Genomic DNA, 19,237 nt, shown 5'->3' with positions numbered 1-19,237 from the left:
CGGGAAGCCTCTGAAGATTGCTCGTATTTCACGAAAATCGATATTTTATGAGGCGTTAGAACCCATCTGAATTGACTTAATCTTTTTCATTTCACTACTTACTGCTCATAACTTATGCTGAGTGGTCTCTAAAACCAGATCTGATCCCCTATTTTGAGTTGTCAATGGAAAAAACGAAATCGGGAAGGCTCCAAAAAATGCATATTTTCGCAAAAATTCAGATTTTTTTAAATTGTATAAAATCCCGCCCAGAACAAATTTCTTTTAAATTGTATTTGCTACATTTGTAAGAACCTATTTGAACCTTAAAAGCTATGGAGCACTCAAACTGATAACTTTTCTGTAATAAAAGTTATCAGTTTGAGTGCTCCATAGGATTTAAGAAAATGATAATTGACATCCACTGACCCATTTCAATTGAAATTTAAATTCTAATACTACACTTAAAAACTTCGTTAATAATTTAATTTTTATATAAAACACTAACCTTTGTAACTGCATTTAATTTATGTCGATATCTTATTTCAATCCTTAGATATTTGACATTTAGGTGTTTCCATAATTCTTGTCCATGCTAAATTTTTATTTCAAATCAAAATGGCGTAATAACACTGGTCAACAAGCTTTTTGCCACAAGAACCAAAATATACTTTTCTATATGTTTTTGATATGCTGAACTCGAATCTGAAGTCAGAAAATGTATATTGGCCTCCGTTTTTGAAATATTACCGTTAGAAAATACCGAAAAACGTCATTTTGGCTGTTTTCGAGGTTATGTTTTTATGTGGGGTAGTTCCTTATGAAAAAATTTGTAACGGTTCCTATAAGAACTGGTTTTATTCTTTCAAAAAATGTTTAAATCTTTCCGATATCTTTTTTACTGCCCGAGATATTTAAAATTTAAGGAGTGGTCTTTGACTCAGAAATAGCACTGGCCAAACAAATTAAACTTTTTTTGCCACAAGAACCAAAATATACTTTTTTAAAGGTTTTTGAGTTGCTGAAATATTACCGTTATGAAATGCAAAAATAAGGTTTTTTTTATAACGGTTATATGTATTTCAAGAAGGGAAGCTAATAGAATTTTTCTGATTGCGGATTCGAGTTTAGCGACCCAAAAACCTCTAGAAAAGTATGTTTTGGTTCTTGTGGCAAAAATATTATGACCAGGGACTTAAACTTTAGATTAAATTTAGTTTCTCTTTGGCTTACTAACTGAAACTTAAGATATCTCGAGCAATAAAAGAGATATCGGGAAAATTTAAACAGTTTCTGGAAGAAGAATATCTGTTCTTATAATCACCAGTACAAATTTGTTTATAATGAACTACCCCACATAAAAACAGAAGCTAGAAAAGAGCCAAAATGACGTTTTTCAGCATTTTATAACGGTTATATCTCAAAAACGGAGGCCAATCAAATTTTTTTGACTTCAGATTCGAGTTCAGCATATCAAAAACCTATAGAAAAGTAGGTATATCTTGGTTCTTGTGGCAAAAAAAAAGTTCAATTTTGTTGACCAGTGTAATTATTCCTCAATTTTAAAGTTCAAGTGATCTCAACTCCAAATTTATAAAGCGTTTCGCTGTGAGTTTTATATAGTGTCGGTAAACATCGACCAAAATAAGGCGTCTTAGAAAGGGTACGAGAGATCTAACTGATGAGCCCACTGTCGTACCTGGGCGAAAAGATTTATAAATTTGAATTTTTGCGAAAATATGCATTTTTCGGTGCCTTCCCGATTTCGTTTTTTCCATTGACAACTCAAAATAGGGGATCAGATCTGGTTTTAGAGACCACTCAGCATAAGGTATGAGCAGTAGGTAGTGAAATGAAAAAGATTAAGTCAATTCAGATGGGTTCTAACGCCTCATAAAATATCGATTTTCGTGAAATACGAGCAATCTTCAAAGGCTTCCCGATTTTTATTTTTCCATTGTCGAATAAAAAAAAGTATCAGAATATGTTCAGAAGAGCACAAGGCATAAACCATGAGTTGCACGCAGTGATCTGAAAGAAAAGTCCAAAAACGCTCCACTCTACTACTCATGCTCTTCTTCCCGAGTGGATACAATTTGTATTGAATTCGTTGAAAGTGCGTTCCATTGAAAATCGCTAGTAAACTACTAGTAGTACTTTGCCACCTCCCAAAGGAACAGGGCTTATAATAGAGAATGCAAAAAAGTGGGTCACGGAATTTCCGTTTGTCTGTCTGTCTACAGCTAAACAGATCTACATATTAACATCAAACTTGGTATGAAGCATTTTTTGGAGAATTTCCAGAGGGGTTTTTAAGAACTAATTTTTTTAACCAAAAATAACGATACCTGTCATAAATCAATTTCGGAAATGTTTTTTCTAAAAATCTATCTTAGTAGAAGAAATCAAATCGAATAGGTACTTGTTTTGGAGCTAACACGAATTTTGCTTTGTTCCTTTAACTTTTTGGGCTAGTGTATAAAAACAACTCAGGTTAAAAACTAACGCTCGGTTAAATTTTATGGTAATGAAAGTCAACTATTAATTTAGCCAAGCGTTAGTCTTTAATCTGAATATTAAATTGTTTATTGGTTGAGTGAAATATGTATAATTCAGTTAAATATTTAGGTGAGCCTTTAATTTGATTATTGATGGTAAGGCTAGTAGAAAATAAAATTTACTAATGATAAGTTTTGGTGAATAATAGTTATAATAGCCTAATATTAAGTGAATGTATAAGCGTGGTCGAATGTTCGGTATTCGACCGAATCATTATTCGCTACTTTAATTTACCGGAAATCTACATTGAGTTTCCCAACTATAAACTTTAACCGAGCGTTAGCCTTTAACCTGACTATTAAGGCCGTGTGTGAATTGCGTTAAATAGTTAAATTCGTGTTAAATTTTTGACACTATTGAGGTGAACAAACAAATTTCCAAAAAAAATTTATTGTGTAAAATTGTTTTTGCCTTTTTTCTGCCATGATACTTCTTTTTAATAAAAAAAACAAAACAAAACCATCTGCAAAAAAAAAATTAACTCAAATTTAACCAGGTCTCAGAGCCCAATAAATTTTTAACAGCTGAAAATTTTTTATTCACCTCAATAGTGTCAAAAATTTAACACGAATTTAACTATTTAACGCAATTCACACACGGCCTAAATTGTTTTTTGGTGTGGTGAAATATGTAGAATTCCGGTAAATATTAAAGTCAGCTTTAAATTTGATTATTGGTAGTGCCCAGCATCTCTAATTGGTACCGTTAAAAAATTTCAACTTCCCCTCCTTTGAATCAAAAAAAAGTTTGAGCCAAATCGACTTATTGGTTTGAGTTCTTACCTGATTTACAATATTACTTTGAGTTTTTTTTAACGCTTTTCTATTTTTCTTTAAGGGCTATTAGCTGAAACGAACCTTAAATAATTTATGTTGAACATAAACGTTTAGGCTCTACTTTTACTTCGGCGTAAACTGACACATAAGGATTTATGTTGTAATTAAATGCTTAAGTTTCGATTCAGCAAAAATTGGCTCTAATTGTTACGCATTTCATAATATTGCAAAACAAAATATACCTAATATAAAAAAAATAGAAATCTCTGTGGGGATACGAACTCAGAAATCAAAATTAAAGAGCAATCACCTTTTTTTTTTTTTTTTTTTTTTTTTTAATTCATTTTTATTTTTCATCATCTTAAAACTATCTTAAAGCTAGACAAAAATTCATAAAAACTAGCCTACTTATCAATTACTTACAACTAACTTACTGGCCCTATACGGGCACTCTAAGTTATACTTCATTTTTCTTAATACTAATGCCTTTCGGCCTTAAAACTAATTTAATTCAAATATTTATTTCATGGTTTTATTTTTTCCAAGAAATAATTTATAAAAAACTTGGATTCTGATCATGTTTTTTTTCTTTTAAAACTTACAAACTAATTAAAACTACTTAAACTACTTAAAAACTAATTAAAACTACTTAAACTACTTAAAAAACTAATTAAAACTACTTAAACTACTTAAAAACTAGAACAGCCACAGCAAGCAATTTTGTATTTTTTGTATTTTCTGTATTTTTTTTTTTTTTTTTTTTTTTTTTTTTTTTTTTTTTTTTTTTTTTTTTTTTAATTTTTTTTTTGTTTTTTTTTTTTTTTTTTTTTTTTTTTTTTTTTTTTTTTTTTTTTTTTTTTTTTTTTTTTTTTTGTGCCACCCCGACTGTCCCTACTTAAAACTAAACACCTAAAACTATGTAAGCCGGCCAAGGCATAAAAACAAAGACCACTTTAACTATTTACACTATTATGAAGCCACCAAAACTGGTTCTCCTGCCTTACCCTATCTTTTCGGTCCCGATCGGACACAGTCCTACTGAACCGAAGACGCCCTTCTCCACCTAGTGCGAGGATGTCCCCGTCATACAGCAGTCGCCTGTCCACGGTTCTTCGCCCGACGTGGTAGATTAGCGGAACTGCCAATCTATCCTGTACAAGCCCCCGACTATCTAAATAGAGGAATGCCTCAGGCGGAATATAGCCGCTTAAACACACACTCTTGAAGTATTCGTCGTTAGGGTAGTAAGCCCCAAAAATGTAGCTATTTGAAGAGGCCATCGCTCTTGAAACGTGGCCAAGCTTCAGCATAAAGTTATCAATTCTATTTATGTTGGCCCTATTGTATAAAACCTCATTGGAATAGTAATGCGTGTAATCAGATTCGGGTGTTCTGTGCAGACCAAGGCAACGTCTAAGACACTGCCTCTCAAACACCCGAAACTTTTCCATTTGAGATGGAGCAACGTTGAACCACACAGGGCATCCATAGACAATCATCGGCCGGATGAGGGCCATGTAGCAAATCACCTTAACCCTGGTGTCAAGCCGACTGCTATAAAACAGCCGTTTCGTCAGGGCAAAAGCTCCCCTAGCCCTGGCCAGAGCAGCATCCATATGTCTATTGAAATATAGATATTGATCTAGCCAGATGCCAAGGTACTTTACTACACTTTTACTCGGCAGTGGATGTCCGTGTGGTCCAGCGATCGCCAGCTTCCGCCAGTTCCTTCGCGTATCCCCTGAGGCCCTAGCCAAGGGAGTCCTAAATAGAATCGTTTCTGATTTCTGAAAGTTGATTTTCAACTTCCAGTCATCACAATATCGCTGAATTTTGTCAAAGTCACGTTGCAAGAGAATTCTTATGACCTCAACTTTTGGAGCTGTTCTGTACGCAATTAGGTCGTCGGCATACGCAATTGCCTGAGTTAGACTTCCTATCAGATCGCTGGTGTAAATACTAAAGAGAATCGGTGAGTTCACCGCTCCCTGTTGAAGACCATTTTTAATATTAAAAACTCCAGTAGAAGTTACATTGCCACTTTTGACAACAAACGTTCTACCATTGAGCATGTCATAAAGCATATATAAAAGTGGTTTACTTATACCAAGTCTTGTTAATTTAAGATAGAGACCTTCTAAGCAAACGGTATCGAATGCTTTTTCCAAATCAACAAGACAGGCACCCGTGCACTGATTTTTAGATTTGTTCCACTGAATATCAGATACAAGTTTAGACGCGGCATGAATAGTGTCATGTCCTGCCTTAAACCCGAATTGATTATCCGGTATGATATTATTGTCCTCAGCCCACTGAGACAGAGCCCTATTGATAACTTTTTCAAATACTTTGCTGATACTTGGAAGGAGACTTATCGACCGGAGATTTGCCGGATTGGAGTTGTCCTTTCCCTTTTTCGGTAGAGGATGTACCACTGCTGTTTTCCAACGCTTTGGATAATATGCATTATTCAGAGCGTTGTTGAACAGAGTGGCAAAAATGTCAATAGCTTCTTGCGGTAGATGTCGTAGTACAATATTGGATATACCATCGACTCCTGCTGACTTCTTTTTCTTTAATGAATCGAAGATGAGCTTGAGCTCTACCTTCGTAACTAACAGGGTGTTAGCCCCAGCATGCTCGGCGATGATGGCGTTTGCCAAGTGCTCTTCATTAAACCCGGTAAAACCGCGATTCTCAGATCGCCATTGCGTAATATCATTACGTAGATAAAAGTGATGAAGGAGGGCCCTGTTTTCCAGGTCATGGTTCGGGTTAATGCTAGCATTAACCTTGTACACTTGCTGGAAGGCAGCACCCACCGCCTCCACTTTCTCTTGCGGATCTTCGATTATAAAGAGGTCGTCGTCCAAGATGGCTTCCTCTGGATTTATGCCTGCGGTCAGAAGTACGTCTCTGTTTTCCACAGTTCTCTGGAGCTTAAGACACGGAAGTTCGTTTTGATCCTTCCGTCTAAAAATCTTATTAATCTGCGGAAACATACGCGGGTCGCTAGAATTAACGGCCCGAATTTTTTTGTCCCAATACAGATTAATAGACAACCTATAATTTTCTTTGATCAACTGGTTGATGTTTTTGATCGACGACTTCAGTGTTCTAATCTCCAGATCGTGTGGGTCGGTAAATCGCCGGTATAAACGTTTAAGTCTTGTCAATAGTCCACTTTTTTGTCTGTGGAGTGCGTCAATAGTCGCGTTTCGGTAAACGTTATTTTGGTCACGTTCTTTGTATTTGGGTATCGTTCTGTTCATCGTTTGTAGGATGGTATCGTTCATCTGTTGGAGATAACCATCAATCTCACTGTTCGACAGATTTCTATCGTTTGGAGGGGCTATGTTATTCGAACGCAGTTCTCTTGCTAAGGCGTTGGTGAAGCGTGGCCAGCGCATCTTACCGTAGTTGTAAGAATGCTCCGGTACATACTCCTCCAATTCCACAAGCTCGTTCGGAAGCTGTATTGCGGCGGCGAGTCCGCAGTGGTCGCTGTCGTACTCAATTGTACGAAGGCAGTTTCTTGGGTGTTGGCCCACAGAGTCTGTTATTGTCAGTCTTGAGTCTAGAAGCAATAAATCCAGAAAAGAACCGCTTCTTGGAAACGATGGCCTTTCAGTAGCCAGCAGATCGACCCTATATTCAATATTGTTTTGACTCATCCAATTATACAGATGATTACCCCTCTGATTCTGTATTTGATTTCCCCAATCTTGATGTTTGGCGTTCAAATCACCGGCCATGAGGATATAGTTTTCTTCCAAATTCAGTCTTAGGACTTGAAAAAGTTTTTCGAGTTCTGCCGTAAAGTCAGCTGGTTGAGGTGCTTCTGGCGCATAAGCTGCGACTGCATACACCCGCTTTCCATGTTGGAGAGGGATGCATACAATGCACACCTCAAGCGATAGAAATTTTCGCACTTCACTATTGTATATTACCTTATAACTTATGCCTTTACGTATGAAGATTGCAACACCGCCCCCTTGAGTGGAGTCGGGCCGGTCTCTTCTTACGATATTGTAATTAATATTTGTCAGTTTATGTTTCTGGTTTAGCTTAGTTTCGCTAGCCATAAACACATCGGGACATAGATCTTTCAACAATTGGAAAAGGTTAGCTCTACGTTCGACCCTAATCAGTGAATTTACATTCACAGCTAGGATCCTAAGGGGCCTGTCTGACAGCGCGCCCATTACGACCTAGGTTGCGTTAAGCTAGGCAGTTGAGTGTAGATATGATCTACCCTCACTGTCTGCTCCCTTATCTGGCTTTGAAGCCCTGTTAACTGTGCTTGAATGCTCAGTAACAAGGTCAAAACCTCTGATTCTGCCACCGGTGCTTTAGGCACGGGGGCCTGTTGCGACACCTTTGATGGCTTCTGTGTCGCCTTTGGCATTGCTCTTTGCGCCATTTGGGCGAAAGAGATGCTCGGATTGACGATAGGAGCACGTCCTTCTGGACGTTTTTCAACGACAGCTTGCTTCGCCGTTTTCTGCTGCTTCATTTGCTGAAACCTCGGACAGTCCCGATAATTAGCAGGGTGCCCGACGCTTCCGCAGACTGCGCATTTAAGCTGGGTCTTATCTTCGACCCGTTCCTCCCCGAGTTTACACTCCCCCTTATTGTGGTTCTCTCCACACTTTACACAGCGCGACTGCATTTCGCAGTTGGCTGCGGCATGGCCGAACCTTTGGCAGCGCACGCATTGAAGCATGTCACCGCGCCTTTTTAATTTGTCCCAAGTGACAACCTGGTAGTTGAGGACGGTGATACTCCTCAAACTATCCAGTTTGCTGTTGGGCGAGAGCTGCACTAAAAATATCGGCAGTTTCCTTTTCTCCCGTCTGGACAAAGCCGTTTGGAATGGCTTGACGCTGATGATCTCGAGATCATCACTCGCTTTGCGGCGGAGCTCATCATAGAGCGTCTGGGGTTCCGTGCAGGAATCTATGCCCTTTAGAAGGACCGTTTGGATTTTCTCCAACTTAGGGGTAAAACTGAAGTACTCAGTGGTGGCTTCTTTTAATAAAAATTTTATTTTCTTATGCTCTTCCACTGTTTTGCAGTGGATAGCATGTCTACTATTACTAAGTCTTTTAATAAAAAAATGTTCGCCTATGGCCGACTTACATAGCTTTATTGTGTCCTCTAGCTCCATCCTGAACACATTAATTGGTGGCACATTCTCTTTCTTTGGTTTGTTTGTCTGTGGCTGCTGCTGGTGTCCTCTCTGCTGCTGCTGCTCCTGGGCCTGCTGCTGATGAGTCCGCTCCTGCTGCTTACTACCACTGGGCTTGGTAGCATCTGGTGCTTGCTGTTGTTGTTGCTGTTGTGTTTTTTGCTGTTGCTGTTGCTGCTGAGGCTGTGTATTTTCTTTTTGCTGCGCCTGTGCCGGCGATTTTTGATTTTGCTGCCCTGGCACTTGGACAGGCAGCTGTTGTTGTTGTTGTGCGTTTTGTGCTGGCAATTGTTGTTGTCGTTGCCGCTGTTGCTGTTGTTTTGGCTGTTGCTTTTGTTGTTGTTGCTGATTTTGCAACTCTGCTTTCTTAGCCAGTTGTTGTTGTTGTTGCTCCGCTGCTTTGGCTGCTTTAGCGGCTTCCTTTTCGGCGAGCTCTTTTTTTTCGTTGGCTCGGCGCGTCTCCTGCTTTGCCTTCAGCATCTCTATAATGGGTGCTACTTGTGCTTTCAGGCACTCCATTTGCTCCTCAAACTCTGAGATTTTCTTTTGAAGAATAATCTCCTCCTCAAAATCATCTTCATCTTGTGCCGGCTCTGATGCAAGATCCGCAAATGAATTACTGTCGCCAGTATAGTGTCCCTCCCCTCCTTCAGACTCGTAGCCAAATTCCTCGTCTGTTGGCAGGGCACTTTGTTGTTGTTCACTTATAGCTGGTAGACTTGTGGATGTTCGCGCCGCCTCCCCCTCTTCAGCTGGCAGCTCAGCTGAAGGGTTTTGGGAACGACGCTTCGGCCTGTTCGGCAGATTCGGTTTCGCAAAGATGCGTCTCCTCTTGTGCCCTCCCATATCGGCTGTTGTTGCCGTTGGCTTTATTGCCGTTGGCTTGATTACTGCTGTAGCTGGGGCACCTTTCGATGTCCCCGCTATATTATCCGATTCCACTAGGTTGGAGCGAATGTTAATTTTAAATTATTTGTTTTTAAAAAAACTTTTAAAAATACGTTGGCCCAGCTGGGAATCGAACGCCGTTCCTACAGCTCTCGGGTCCGACGTCACTTCCTTTGAGCTATCGCTGAGTTGATAACTTTACTGGCTAACTTGCCTCTAATTTACTTAACACTTGCCGAATTCGAATTTTAAACACTGTGAAAGCCGATTTGCGCGTGCACACTCTTCCACAGTACAAGATCGACTGAGAGCAATCACCTTGTCACCTACGCTAATAGGACTATTGAAATAAGTGTAACTTTCATGCCCTATAAGTACGGTGACCATATTTCTGGAAGCGAAACCCGGGAGAGATAAAAAATTCGTGGGATCGTTTTGAAAATATTGATTTTTCAAAAAAAATTAAATTTTTTTAAATCAGTTTTCATAATTTTTCCTTACTTTGATATCAAGATTTCCTAAACGATTTTATGGGAGCGTTTTTGTTGAAATCATTTAAGTCGTTTACGAAATCAGAAATCAAGAAAATGTTTTATAATAATGTCTGTTTATAACTTCTAAAAAAATATTTTTTTTAATCAAAATCGGAAGAGCTATTTTTTAACATTTTAATTTTATTTCAAATAATTTTGAAATTGTATGATCTTTAACACAACTTTTAACACGTCCTTAAAAGTTTTCAAACTTATCTGGGTTCTTTACTCTTCCATATGTTGTTCTTTATTCGAAAACATTTTAACTGGTGTAGAAACCTGACAAACAGCAGCTGGAACTAGAAGAACATTTAAAAAAAACTAAAGCCTAGTCTAAAGGCGAAACGAAAATTTTCATACAAAACCAGCACAACGAAATCGTGAATGAAAATTTAACTTTTCGTTGTTTGTCAATCCTATTTATTTGTCCAGGCAATTTTTCTTGCAGCAACAGTTTTTTGACTTTGGAGACTTAGAAAAATGTTCGTTTTGCTTCAGCAGCGTACTAAGCTTTTTGCTTTATCCGAAAAATTAGAAAAAATTTAATTCCAACCAGTATTTTCTTATTTTCCGTACAAAGTATTTAAAATATTGAATACAAAAATCAGAGAATGTGCAAATACTGGACAATCACGGGACAAATTACAAAATACGGGACACTTATACGTCCCGGGTTTCTTAAATAAAAACCCGGGACAAGCTGTAGAAATACGGGACAGTCCCGGGTAAACCGGGACGGATGGTCACCGTACCTATAAGCTATAACGTGCCTAGGATATAAAACAATAATATTTAATTTTGTTCAAATTCTCGTCGTTAATAAAAAATTTCTTGTTTTTAGTTTCGAGTTACTATGGATAGGATACATTTATAATGTCAACTAACTTTTCTATATTTTTGTTTGATGTTTGTGTAATTTTGAATGTATGAGTAAAATTTCCTTATTTTCTTTTTTCATTTATAGGATGTCGATGTTTCGATACGATTTATTTTTGTTTGATATCACAGCCACACAAAAAAATATAAAAGTTCTGACCTGGGGGGTCATTCCGTAATTTTGAAAACGATAATCGAATCGATGATAATCGTTTTACAGTTTGAGAATCTTTAAAGCTATTTTAAGTCAATTCTGATTCAATATTTCCTAAATAGTTTATATAGATAAAAGTTTTCGTATCCTTAGAAGTCGTATTAGTCTAGGTGATTTAGTAGTTGCCTCTTGCTCGGGTGTCACAGGTTCGATTCCGGAAATTGAAATTGTTTTTTTTTTTTTTTTTATTTTCTCAATAATCGTCAATAAATAAACGATAGCTAAATAGGTCTCGTTTTTGGAGAATTTATTCGTTTTTGGATGCAATATTTGATTTTTTAAAAGTGTTTATTTATTTATTCCAATCACCGATTAATTTGCAAACTCTACAAACAAATAAAATATTAATGATTAATTTCTACAAATAACCATAATGTTATAGTAAATTATTTTTATATGTGTATCGAAAAACTATTCGTTTTTTTAATACGAGATATAGGCGGAATGTATGTTGAACATCGCCCGTTGTTTAAATTAATAGTTTCTAATACTAAAACGAACGTTTCTTTGGATAGGCGAAAGTTTTGAAAAAATCTGTGAGAATTATTATCAAAATGGTCATGTACACTTACATATGCGTTGGAATTGGAATATAATTTTTGAAAATTTTTATTTTCCAAAATTATTGCTTTTAAACGTCGAAAAATTTTGCTATAGCTGGATCAATATGAATTTTTACCCAAAAGTCAAAACTTACATACCTGCATTGAATATAATTTTAGAAAATGCCTAGTGTTTTGTTACACATATTAAAATAATTTACTCTAACATTATGGTTATTAAATAACAAAATAACATTTCTACAAATTTTGTAGAAATTAATCATTAATATTTTTTTTTGTAAGTGGAGTTTGCAAATTAATCGGTGATTGGAATAAATAAATTAACACTTTTAAAAAATCAAATATTGCATCCAAAAACGAATAAATTCTCCAAAAACGAGAACTATTTAGCTATCGTTTATTTATTGACGATTATTGAGAAAATAAAAAAAAAAAAACAATTTCAATTTCCGGAATCGAACCTGTGACACCCGAGCAAGAGGCAACTACTAATTTTTTTTTTTTCAATTTTAATTCATTTTTATTTTTCATCAGCTTAAAACTATCTTATAGCTAGACAAAAATTCATAAAAACTAGCCTACTTATCAATTACTTACAACTAACTTACTGGCCCTATACGGGCACTCTAAGTAATTCTTCATTTTTCTTAATACTAATGCCTTTCGGCCTTAAAACTAATTTAATTCAAATATATATTTCAAGGTTTTATTTTTTCCAAGAAATAATTTTAAAAAAACTTGGACTCTGATCATTTTTTGTTTATTTTAAAACTTACATACTAATTAAAACTACTTAAACTAGGTACTTAAACTACTTAAAACTACTTAAAAACTAGAACAGCCACAGCAAGCAATTTTTTTTTTTTTTTTTTTTTTTTTTTTTTTTTTGAGGCAACTACTAAATCACCTAGACTAACACGACTTTTATGAGGATACGAAAACTTTTATCTATATAAACTATTTAGGAAATATTGAATCAGAATTGACTTAAAATAGCTTTAAAGATTCTCAAACTGTAAAACGATTATCATCGATTCGATTATCGTTTTCAAAATTACGGAATGACCCCCCTGGGGTTGCGACTAGGTTTTTCATATAGTTTTGGGGTCGCTGAAACCGAATCCGAAGTCCGTTTTGCCCCATCACGTCACGAAAACAAAAATTTTTTTTCTCTGATCTGGATGTGCGAATATGTTAATCAAAAACGAAGGCCAATCAAACTTTTCTGTCTTCAGATTCGGATTCAGCACCCCAAAAACTACTAGAAAAGTATATTTTGGTTCTTGTGGCAAAAACCTTGTTGACCAGTGTAATTTTTGACTTTGGGGCCGATTTTCTGCGATAAATGTGTAATAAAAAACATAGTGTTCTATAAATTTATACTTATAAAAAAAAACAATATTGAAGAAAAAAAATACTCATAAAACTCGTAGATTTTATGATATTTAGGAAAACCTGCACCAAGAAAAATTTTTAGAAAATGTGTTTTTTTTAGTCAAAAATGGGTAAGAATTAAAAATTTATTTTTGTAGTTTTAGTTTATTTCTGTTTAAGACCTCGTTATAACAATTATTTAAAAAGTGCTCATTGATTTTGTGTGCTTGTAGAGCCCGTTTTTTTTTTATTTTATTGCGAATATTAATTTATTTTATTTATTGTCCCTTTTTTAATAATGGTTCCATGAAAATCAATAATTTCTCGAAAAAAGACATCCGACTTTAGCCTCAAATATCTCTGATATTTTAAAAGGTATAATTCTAAAAAACACTTCAGCGAACTGTACTTACCTTGGCCCATAGCTGGTAATTTTTAGTTATTTTTATTTTCACTTAATACGAAGAAAAAAATTATATCCATGATTAACCACTAAAACTGGATGAAATCAATGGTATCGAACTTTGCACTTTGATGCTTCACTTTGTCAGCTGTTGGGCTTAATTCATGATATAAAGCTTATACATATACTCACGAAATAAAACAAAAAAAACGTAAAAGTTATAATTTAAGAAATGGACTTTTGGGCATCCCTCCCATATAGTAGGCCCCAGTGTGCGGCGTAGTAAAAGACGATCAAATTACAATTTCATTAAAAATTGATAAATCTTACGTTTTTTGAGTAATTAAAGTGTAAATTTAAATAAATAGGCCAAAATTGTAAACACTGATAAAAATTTTTTTTCGAATTCAAGCTTTTTTAATTTTTTGAATTTTACGAGAACATGTTCTATAGTATACTAATGTTAATTTTTTTTACACCATCAGAAAATAGACATTTTAACGAACGAAATGTCCACCGGCTTTTTGAAAAAAGCTGATATTTTGACACGTGAATTTTCGATTGAAAAATAGGGTATTTTTTTGGTATTAAGCCAAAATAAGGTAAGCAAATTAATATTTTAAATCAAATAAATTACAGTGTATTTGGGACATAATAAGGTAAGTTTTCACCAAATTTCGTAGAAAAATTTTTGTGTTTGAAAAAGATAAAAATAAAAAACCAAAAACTCGGTTTTTTGAATTTTTCACACAAATTTTGAGGTTATGTGAAAAAATTGTTGTTGCAAAAGTTGTAGATCTTTTTATTACCTACAACTTTGCCATACAAATTTTTTCTATAGGATTTGTAGTTTTGCCGGAAATCGAGATATACCATTTTTTAACATTAAAAACTCAACCCACCCACTTCCCGAACTCGGCTCGCCCGTAATTTATTTTTCCTTTAATTTTCATCATATTTACCTCCTTTTCCAATGGGTTTCATTCTACTATGATTTTTTTGGTTTCAAAAATTATCGATCCTGGGGGTCAATTCCCGATCTGTGAAACTGTGAAGTGATAAAAATTATATCATTTCAATTTTCAAAACGTTTTTTCATTTTATCACTTCACAGGCAACCCTTTATGCGATTCTCAAACTCAATGTGTACTAAAAAGTACTAAATGAAAAAACTTTAATTTTTGAGGAAAATAGCTTATATGAACAAAAGTTTTCATAATAAACAAATTCGAATTAGCCTAGTGAGTAAGGCGGTTGCCTTTTACTCCACCGGCCTAGGTTCGAATCCGGGTGAAGTCAAAATTTTTAATTGTGTTTTTTATTTGTTTATTTGTTTTCACAAGAATATTGGGTTGTGATAAATAAATTTATCATGTGAAAAGATTTTGACATTTGTTTTATTTCTTTCACAAATCAAGAATCGAATTTATTATGAAAACGTGATAAAACTTATCACTTCACATTTTCACAGATCGGGAATTGACCCCCTGAGGGTCAATTCTCGTTCTGTGAAGCTGTGAAGTGATAAAAATAATATCATTTCAGTTTTCACAGCGTTTTTTCATTTTATCACTTCACAGGCACCCCTAAGGCGATTCTCAAACTCAATGTGATAAATCCTTGAAAAAGTTTGTACTAAAAAGTACTAAATGAAAAAGTATGTCACTTTTATTTCATTTTTGAGTTTTCAAATTGTGTTTTTTTTTATTTCAAAATTTGTTTAAATTAAATGTCAAGAAATTATGAAAAATAAAACCGTGTGTGCATTAAAGAAAGGTATTTTCATCTTCAAATTCAAATATATAAAAGCTTTCAAGTAAAATCCGTGTTTTGTGTGTTTTTTCTAGGAAAAAAGTAAGAAGAAGACGACAAAAATCAAATCAAGAATTTAGCGCATTAGGAGATTAATTGTTGGATTTGGCCCTACTCACACAGCATTGAATTGCTCTTGTACGCGTACTTTTCAACAACATGAAGTAATGGGTTACACAATTTATGTAGCACCGTTGATAAGACGTTTTTATGGCATACATGAATAATTGAAACAAATGTTAACAAACATATTTAATAGCATTAATTAAAACTCAATTCAAAAAGGTGATGTTTACTTATTGCTTCAACCCTTATTGCGTCTTTAGGTTTAAATCCCGCATGTGTTTTCCTGCCAAACGTGTAGCTCCGTTGCACTTCGCCTTTAGTCTAAAAACCGGCAGCAGATTTCTTGTGCGAGAGGTAACCGATTTATATTAAAAGATCAAGGAGGTCCATTTATAGCGATAACAAACATGTAATTCTGCCGGCTTGTAACGGCGCTGACTGAGAAAATGTGCGAAAACACTGCAGTTTTTTAAATGATTATGGAGCTAAAAACCAGTTTGACACTACAACAGTTTGTCATTCCCTGAAACCAAAAAATTTGGTTTAAGTGAGTTTACTCGTTCCCTTCCGTCCGAAAAATGCAATTGAAATGTGATAATTCAATTTAAATGCATACTGTGGGCAGATGGATTCGTTTAAACTTTCATAAATTGTATTTCTGGTATCACGTATTGTTGAGCTTTTATAGAGACAGTCATTTTTTGGTATCATAATCTTTTGAAAAAACTGCACTGTTATTGCACTTTTTTTTCAGAATCGTAGCCGATACAAGTCGGCAAACTTACATGTTTGTTATCGCTAAAAATGGACCTCCTTGCTCTATTAATATAAACCGGTTACCTCTAATTATAATTATGACTGCATTCTTCGCATCACTGCCTTACTATAGTATTGCTTTTTTTTATTAACACACGGAAACAATAATATTGCTTAAAAAGATCATGGTCTGCAGTTTTTTTTTTGTCTCAAATGACTTCTAAATGTTCCCAATAATCTACTGAGGAACTTTTCAAAGTTGTCTTCACAACAAAATTCGTTTGTGATAAATATTTTATCATGTGAAGATATTTTGACATTTTTTTAATTTTTTTCACAAAACAAGAATCGGATTCGTTGTGAAGCTGTGAAATTTTTTTTCATTTCAAAATATCACAGAACGAGAATCGACCCTCTGGTCTATATCGTCTACTCGATTATTATCATTTTCAAAATTACAGAATGACCACCCAGGATTTCAAATTTTCCCATGTAATTTCAAATAAATATTAATATGTAATACCTATACAAATTACAAAAAAAAAAACATCTTACCTGAGGTATTCGAAATAATCGAAGTAAGTTTGCTACTTGAATTGAAGTTACTGAAGAAGCGGCACCAACAACTCCTGATATGACCTTGCGCACTTGTGTTTTATTGCAATGGTATTCCGCATCGTCGATGTTGCTAATGGAACCTGGAATATTAATTTTTGTCTTAAATGAATAAAACATAGGTACAATATTTATGTAATACATTTAAAATAGGGTATAAATTCCAAAAAAAAAATCGCGTTGAGAAAAATGCGTTTCACGAAAATCATATTTTAATTGTCCTTTTTAAGGGGTTATATCTAGTTGTAAGTGCAAAAAAAACCTTCTTTTTTGTGGATTTTTTGTAAAGAAGCATTTAATTATATAAACCTAAAGAATACATATCCCTATAGCATATTTAATGTATAAAAAGAATTCGCTTTGTATTTAAAAAAATATTGGGTTCCTTTATTATTGTAGTAGATCTCCTAGACGACCTCCAAAAAAAATGTGTCTGGCGGTGAGCACGATTACTCCGGAACGGCTGGACCGATCAGCTTGAAATTTTTACTGAATTTTTTTTGATACTTTTGTCAGGTAATGACCGAAGGAAAAAGGTTTTTGACAATAATTGGATTTTGTATGCCATTTTAAAGTGTACATTTTCGTGAAAAAAACGATTTTTGTCTTTGAGAGGCCGCCATTTTGTCAAAAATCAAAATTTTGACTATTCCTTCGTTCATTACCTGCATTTGTCTATCCTGAAAATGAATATTTTGGATTTTTCAATTTTGGGTGATTTGTATCAGAGATATCTTGCTCACCGCCAGACAGCTTTTTTTGGAGGTCGTCTAGGAGATCTACTACAAAAATAACGGAACCCAATATTTTTCTAAATACACAGCGAATTATTTTTATACATTAAATTTGCTATATGTACATGTATTCCTTATGTTTGTATAATGAAATGCCTCTTCACAAAAAATCCGCAAAAAAGAACGTTTTTTCGCACTTACAACTAGATATAACCCCTTAAATGATTTTGTAATAAAAAAATGACAATATAATTGAATTGTCAGTTGTGAGAACGGAATAAGTCCACTTTTTTTCGAAATTCACTTTTTGATACAGATTTTAGACGTAGACATCTTCTAAGTAAAAAAAAAAAAAAAAAAATTTTTGGTTGTCGAAGTTACAGGGGGTGAAAAATTTCGATTAAAGTAAAATGTCAAAAGTCTCCAAAAGTCCTATGTGTGCATAAAAAGTTATTCAAGTTTAAATGTCGAAAAGGTATGTTTTTCATATATAACTTATATAACGGGAGAAGCTATAAAAAAAGTATTTGGAAGATTGGAGGTTTTGTAATTCCCTAACAAAAATTGTGTGACACTTTTTTTTCTACGAGACATCGTTTAGAAGATATCGTGATTTTAAAATGTGTCAAATGTCGAAAATAACGGTTTTCTGCCTATTTCTCTTAAACCATAAGTCCTATCGAAAAATTATCTTTGGAAAAACTGGTAGAAAATGTAAAAACATTTTTTTTTTTTTAAGTAGTCGTTCAAAACAAAATGTATTTGGCAAAAACTCGAAAATTGCGAATTGTTGTACCTAGCTTGTAACAATGAGTTTTTTTGACATACCAATATATTAAACTCACTTCATAGTCAAAACTCGAAAATTGCGAATTTTTGTACCTAACTCATAAAATGTGAGTATTTTTACTTACCTATATCTTTAACTCACTTCATAGACTATGTCTTACACAAAATATTTAAAGATATCCTTTAGTAACACTTACCACTTTAAAGGTAGTGCGCTCAAAAGAGTAGTAAAATATCCCATCCTCTTCATTTCACGAAACACACAAAAAAGCATCAAACACTTGCCTACACATTGCATATCTTCCTCACCATTTCACCAAACCATAGATGTAAGATGCACCATAATAATTTTGTTATTATTTCAACCCTAATAAAAAAAATGTATAAATACTGAAAAAATACCTGCTTTAAAAAATTGCGCATCGTATACAAATCTTGCATATAAAATCCACTCCCTTAAATTTTACTATTGAGAAAACCAAGTGAAATCAAAAAAATGTATCTGTGTTTTATTTCTAAAATTATGCATAAGTTAAAATAATTTCATAAATGAATTAAACTTGTTAAATCCTCCGTCTCTAAATAACTAAAACCAAACATCTAAAGCTATGGTGTTTTATTAAAGTTAAAAATATTCTAATATTTCATAAAATTTTTCAAAGAAAAAACAATGCAACCGCTCACCCATCACATCACAGCTTAAATCACCCAACAGCTCACCTCAGCATCCAACAGCTCAACTCACCTAACAGCTCAGCTCACTTTAAGCTCAGCTCTAGTGAGCTGAGCTATTGTACCTACCCAGCTGAGCTGTAATGTGAGCTTTTTGCAACCCTGTTATTTTGTTTGATTTTGCCATATAGTAAATTTATCTTGTTTATCCCTCTTATAATTTAAAAAATTTGGTTTTAGTCCAGGGGATTTTTGAAGTTATACTTCTTATGGGACGGTGGGTATGAAAATTTGTCTTTTGACAAGAATGTCAAAGGGATTATGACGCGATCGCCATCTCTGAGACAATTGGGCAGCAGGGATATCGTTTCACCTTTAGAGTTGGTAGTACTTTAGTATTTAAAAATGCAGTACGGTAAAAAAAACACACGACACGT

At 34.4% G+C, this 19,237-nt stretch overlaps 1 protein-coding gene across 2 annotated transcripts in view; it reads right to left on the bottom strand.

Moving 5' to 3' along the window:
• Positions 1-19,237, bottom strand: part of LOC129917141 (metabotropic glutamate receptor 2) — a 644,700-nt gene that overhangs the window by 150,936 nt on the left and 474,527 nt on the right. For both annotated transcript variants that reach the window (XM_055997521.1, XM_055997511.1), the window contains exon 3: positions 16,546-16,688. In XM_055997521.1, coding sequence (XP_055853496.1) covers positions 16,546-16,688 — 143 coding nt within the window. The remainder of the gene's footprint in view (positions 1-16,545; positions 16,689-19,237) is intronic.

Source organism: Episyrphus balteatus, chromosome 1 (assembly GCF_945859705.1).
Source record: "Episyrphus balteatus chromosome 1, idEpiBalt1.1, whole genome shotgun sequence".
In the NCBI taxonomy this organism is placed as follows: domain Eukaryota; kingdom Metazoa; phylum Arthropoda; class Insecta; order Diptera; family Syrphidae; genus Episyrphus; species Episyrphus balteatus.
The sequence above is the reverse complement of the archived record's forward strand: the minus strand, read 5'-3'. Positions and strand labels throughout refer to the sequence as shown.